Source organism: Cryptomeria japonica, chromosome 3 (assembly GCF_030272615.1).
Source record: "Cryptomeria japonica chromosome 3, Sugi_1.0, whole genome shotgun sequence".
NCBI classification, from domain to species: Eukaryota; Viridiplantae; Streptophyta; class Pinopsida; order Cupressales; family Cupressaceae; genus Cryptomeria; species Cryptomeria japonica.
Genome location: NC_081407.1, coordinates 85,397,365 through 85,402,710, shown reverse-complemented (window position 1 = coordinate 85,402,710; position 5,346 = coordinate 85,397,365). Strand labels below are relative to the sequence as shown.

The window sequence follows — 5,346 nt, the reverse complement described above, 5'->3', positions numbered from 1 at the left end:
GTTTTGTGTAGTTCATTTTGTTATGTGGCTACTACTCTTCATACCAATAATCAATAGAAACTTGTGCCCTTCTTGTTATGCAAAAAGCTTGTGGATTGGATTGGAAGCATGTCATATGTGAGACGGATTCTATCAAATTAGTTTCTCTTTTAAATAACAAGGATTTTCTGAGTTCTTGTTAGCATTTGGCTTCTCTTAGTGCTCAAGTTTTTAATCTATCACAGTACTTCAACTCCATATCTTTTGTTCATATCCGTCAAGAATGGAATGTGGTTGTTAATTCTTTAGCTAAATTGAATTTAGATGTTCCCAAAGGAAGGAATCTTTGTGATTGGGGTTCTCTTTCTCCTGATCAGGTTGCTCAATTTTTACATCCATTTTTAAAAGATGCGAGCTAAACTTTTTACTTCTTTCTAAATTTCTTCTAGGGTCATGTATTGTCAAAGTTGTTGGCTTTGTGGGGAGACCTTTTTGGCTAGTCCTTATTTTTCTTTATGTCATAGCTATGACTATATGAAAGTCTTCTTGTATTTTCTTTAGATCTCTTGATTAATAAATTTTAATTCCTTTTCACCAAATTTTTTCAATGAATAGTTTTTAATTTTATAATTTAAACACATTAATATAAACAAATGCACATTAACCATCTCAATCCCAAATATAAAAAATAATAACTATTATTACTTTTTAAATTTTATTTATTATATTTAGAATATTTGAATAGTATTATAATAAAAGATTAATCATTACTTTAGGATGAATTGTGAATATTCATCACCAAGATTCACCAAAAATGTGGTTCCAAGCGACAATTGTCCAAATTTTTCCACAAAAAAGTAACGAGGTAATCTTTGGAACGAAATGTGGAAATAAATACAAACCATTAGAATTGCTATAGAATCATAGAAAATTTCGTAGGTTCTAGTACAATCAAGAAAAGGATAAAATGGAAATATTGCCCACGATAGAAATTGAAAGCAATGTGCATTCTATTTGCTTACAAAGTGCACACAAACATGACAAAGAACTTAAATCCGTTTATCATGTAGAAGCCTCAGTCGAAGACATCATATTTTTGAATTCAGCGAAGTCCAACACTCCATTGCGGTCCAAATCAAATCGACATATCATTTGCTCGCACTGTTGCAGGTCTTGGCTCCACGGAATCAATCCCATGGTGGACAAGACATGTTGCAGCTCCTCTGAAGTTATGTATCCATCTTTATTCTCATCAAATACACTGAATGCTTGCATCAAATCTTCTGATTCATCTCTCGCTTTATCGTCTTTATTGTTAAGAATGGATTGATATACCTCAACAAATTGTTCAAATCGCAGGCCACTACAATCCTCTTGAAGAGAAGTGCTGAGCATAAATCTCACATCTTCTTCTGAGATTTGTATTCTGAGCTTATTCATGAAGCCACATATCTCACTCACGCTCACCTCTCCATCGCCATTTTCATCCACTATGTCATACATTCTACGAATTTCATTAAGATCAGCCATTTCCTTCAACGTTGTGGACTCCGTTCGATCAAGCTTCCAAATTAATAAATGGTGGCCTGCAGATCAAAAGGGCAAGTAATGGGTATAACTATTACCCTCTGCGCATTATTAATTATTTATAGGATGAAAAGGAAGGTAACGAGATCCTGGGCGCGTAAAAAAATGGATTGGAAGGAAGATGTAACGATCCCTCTTCAACGATAGAAATGCCGAACGTTATCTCTTCTTGGAGTTTCATGACGTGGCAAAAAAATTCTATGATTTATTTGCATGATACAAATGCTGAAACCAAATCATCGAACCATAATAAACAAGTAAATTCAAGAGGGAGAGAATGAGATTGTTCATAATATAATGCAGGAGAGTAATTCAAAAAATAACATAAATCCGATATAACGCATAACCTTGTGCGGGAATCCATTAGGCAAAAAAGTTGAAGTATCGAATCTTTTCAACGCGTTTCCAAACCGGTATTACTAGGTTTAAGCGAAAGAAGCCGTCATTTTGTAGGCACATTCATAATAAACAACCAAAAGATTGCTAGTCAAGTCAAAGTTATATTTCTGATGGCGAGACAAGGAAATTTCTTTGTTGCTTTTTATATAGATGATGCATAAAGATTGTTAGTTTAAAATGAGTAGAGAAAACACATAATAATGAACAGAAAACACCATAAAGAATAATAGACACAACAAAAAACTCAAGACACAAGATTAACGTGGTTCACCACTCAGTGGCTATGTCCACCAGAAAAGTAGGGAGAATTCTTATTAACCAATATCCAATTACACAGTTAATCATGTATGGGCTGCACACAGCCATTTATATAAACATATCAAATATGAAATGAAGAGTCTTCTGAGGAAGACAAACAACCATGTGATTGTTGGGCTTCATATACCCAACAATCTCCCCCATGAAGTCCAACCGACACAACCTGTAACATTCCCTGCATATCCATTCCAAGACTCATACTACAACCAGCGTTTGAGAAGATTTGATATTGCCAAACTCTATTTATGAACAGTGCGAATTAATCTTCCCCAAGTCAGATCAGAGTTAAAAACATATTCTCTAACTACTTCATCCGACAATCCATAATTAGGAACACTACTATCAACAAATGCATAATACACTCCTCCATCAAAGTCTCTTGCTTTTGTGCTTCCCCATAATAGAATATCTAGAAGATCACCATTATCAGATTTTAATACCGAAATATAAAACTCTCATACAGGTGTGAATAGCCTACAAACATCACTCCCAATTCTCACAGTTGCCTCACTACCCACATCTGGAACACATCGACTCTCATTCGGCCCCACAACATCCAACATAAACAAATCAAATGAATCATTACTACTGCCATCAAACTGGCCAGATTGGAACCCATGTTCTCTCTTCATTTGACCAACACCAGATACAATACTCTTATGTAAGTGGGCTGCCACATTTGTTATATTTTGTACAGAAACTTGTGCAGTACCTGCAATCAATGCATTCCACTCTACCTCTATTTCTACATTTTGGAGCAATAAATCATCACTCTTTTGTTCTTTTTGAAATTCATTTTCCTCAAAGACCTTATCCTCAGCCTTTCTGAAGTCTTCTGGATCTTGCACAACCTTGAGCCAGAGGCTCTCTCCCATCTCCGTGAGCTCTATAATCCCTACGCTTCTAGGATATTTAATCTCCAGGTACCCCAAATCCTCTTGTGGATTCTTTCCAACAAAGAAAGGCTTTCCTATCAACAAGGCATACATTTTTGTGAGGAAAGAGTCCTCTGTTAGGAGCTTCCCATCACTTTCCTCTTGCTGAAATATGGTCTCTTCAGAAAAATCCCACTTTCTCAAAGTTATCTTTTCCAATATTCATGATGCGACCCAAAACCATCAACTTCTGGTTCATACAAATCAGTTTGTCAGTGAGTAGGAGATTCTCTTCCTTCAACCTCATAATTTTTTAGTTTCATAATCATCCCGAGTCTTGGTCTCCACTTCCTCAACTTCATCCTCACTCGCTTCAACGTCCTCCTCTTCAACATCCTCTTCTTTAGTTGAATAAAGAAAATCTTTAAACAACAAATTCTTCAAACCCTCTTTTTCTTCAGCCGAAGTCTCCTCTTTTTCGAGCCATCCAACCAATGAACATGGCGTTTTGTTTTAACTTTTGCATGCACAATTTTACTCTCCACTGAGTCTAAATTTGCAAGAAAATCTTTGATGATTGAATTAGTGTTTTCATCTTTTGGTTGTCTTTTATCCTTCTCGAGAAACCAACAATTTCTTTTGATGTGGCCTCGCTTGGCACAATACCAACAACTAATTTCTCTAACTTTGAACTTCTGCATCTTCTCAAGAATTTTCAATCCTTTATCTATCTACCTTTCCATCTCTACTCAATCACTTCACCCAAGCATTGATACCAATTGTTAGTTTAAAGACGAGCAGAGAAAACACATAATAATGAACAGAAAACAACAGAAAGAATAATAGACACAACAAAGAACTCAAGACACAAGATTAACGTGGTTCACCACTAAGTGGCTACGTCCACCAGAAACGTAGGGAGAATTCTTATTAACCAATATCCAATTACACAGTACATCATGTATGGGCTACACACATCCATTTATATAAACATATCAAATATGAAATGAAGAGTCTTCTAGGGAAGACAAACAACCATGTGACATTTGGCCTTCATATACCCAACAAAGATATTATTTATTTGATACTGTGTAGATCACAATACATAAAATTCATTCTATTCAAATATTAAGTAGTTTAAGGTGTAAATATTAATTTCCAAAGTGGTATTTTGGAATCCCATGCCTTTAGAAGATAGTTTTGCCAATATTTTTATCATTTGATTCAAATTTAAATATGGTAATAATTCTTGTATTTTAAAAGAAATCTTTAAATTGATTATGTTTAAAAATAATCATTTTATTAAAGTTGAGAAATATTAATTTGTTTCAAGTTTTTCATTTTTGTATTCAAGATAATCTAGTGTTAAAATCAGAATTCATGTAGCATAGTGATGGTAAAGTTTATTAGACTCAATATTTTGTGATAGTGTTCCAATTTTATGTCAAGATTGGTAGGATAAAAATTCCCCCATATAGTTGGCCATCTCTTTGTGCCTTTCATGGGTCGTTTTGCTAGTGTTTTGCTTTTTGGGTAATCTATTTCTCTGGTTCTGCCCTTGTTGATTTTTTAGCTTCGTTGTTGGTTCTTGGGCGTCCCTATTGGGTTTTTGCTTTGTATTAGTGGGGGGTATTTTTTGGTTGGTTGTGCACCCCTCATGTACCCCAGGTGTTGCTTTGTGGATACGTAATGGTACTAGCCTATCCCACTTCTATTAATCAAAACATAAGAATTAATGTTAGTGTGGCCATTCGCCAAATATCTATCCTAATTTGATTGTTGACTTTCATTTTGTCAATAACACAATGTTAAGAAATGTATTTACTAAAACAACATTTCGATATAAAATCCATTTATATACTTATATTTTATTTATTTATTGTTTTGTAGTGTCATAAATTGTGTTCATTAATTATGAGCCCAATTTTACACTCTCTTGGTAACTTAATTTAGTTTTCATTCCCCTAGAGAAATTTAGGGTCATTTCTACTGTATGCGGGAAAAGTGGTTGGAGAGAACTCAATATGTGAAAAATGTTCCAAAATACTTGTCCACACACACACACAGGACTTCTTGGTGCAAGCTATGGAGTAGTGAAGTATTACTCAGTTTCCCAAGGTTGGTCCCATGGTTCTCTATCTTACAATGTCCCTCAAACCAATGTTTTTGCTCTCAGATCACTAAGCAA

The 5,346-nt window shown here is 34.7% G+C and overlaps 1 protein-coding gene across 1 annotated transcript; it reads right to left on the bottom strand.

Moving 5' to 3' along the window:
• Positions 1 to 1,041: 1,041 nt before the first annotated feature.
• LOC131873964 (probable calcium-binding protein CML25) lies at positions 1,042 to 3,272 on the bottom strand. Its single transcript, XM_059217154.1, has 3 exons — positions 3,093 to 3,272; positions 2,762 to 2,909; positions 1,042 to 1,565 (listed from the first exon to the last, which is right to left on the bottom strand). The coding sequence occupies exons 1-3, from the start codon at positions 3,270 to 3,272 to the stop codon at positions 1,042 to 1,044; spliced, it is 852 nt and encodes a 283-aa protein (XP_059073137.1).
• Between the last annotated feature and the right edge of the window lie 2,074 nt (positions 3,273 to 5,346).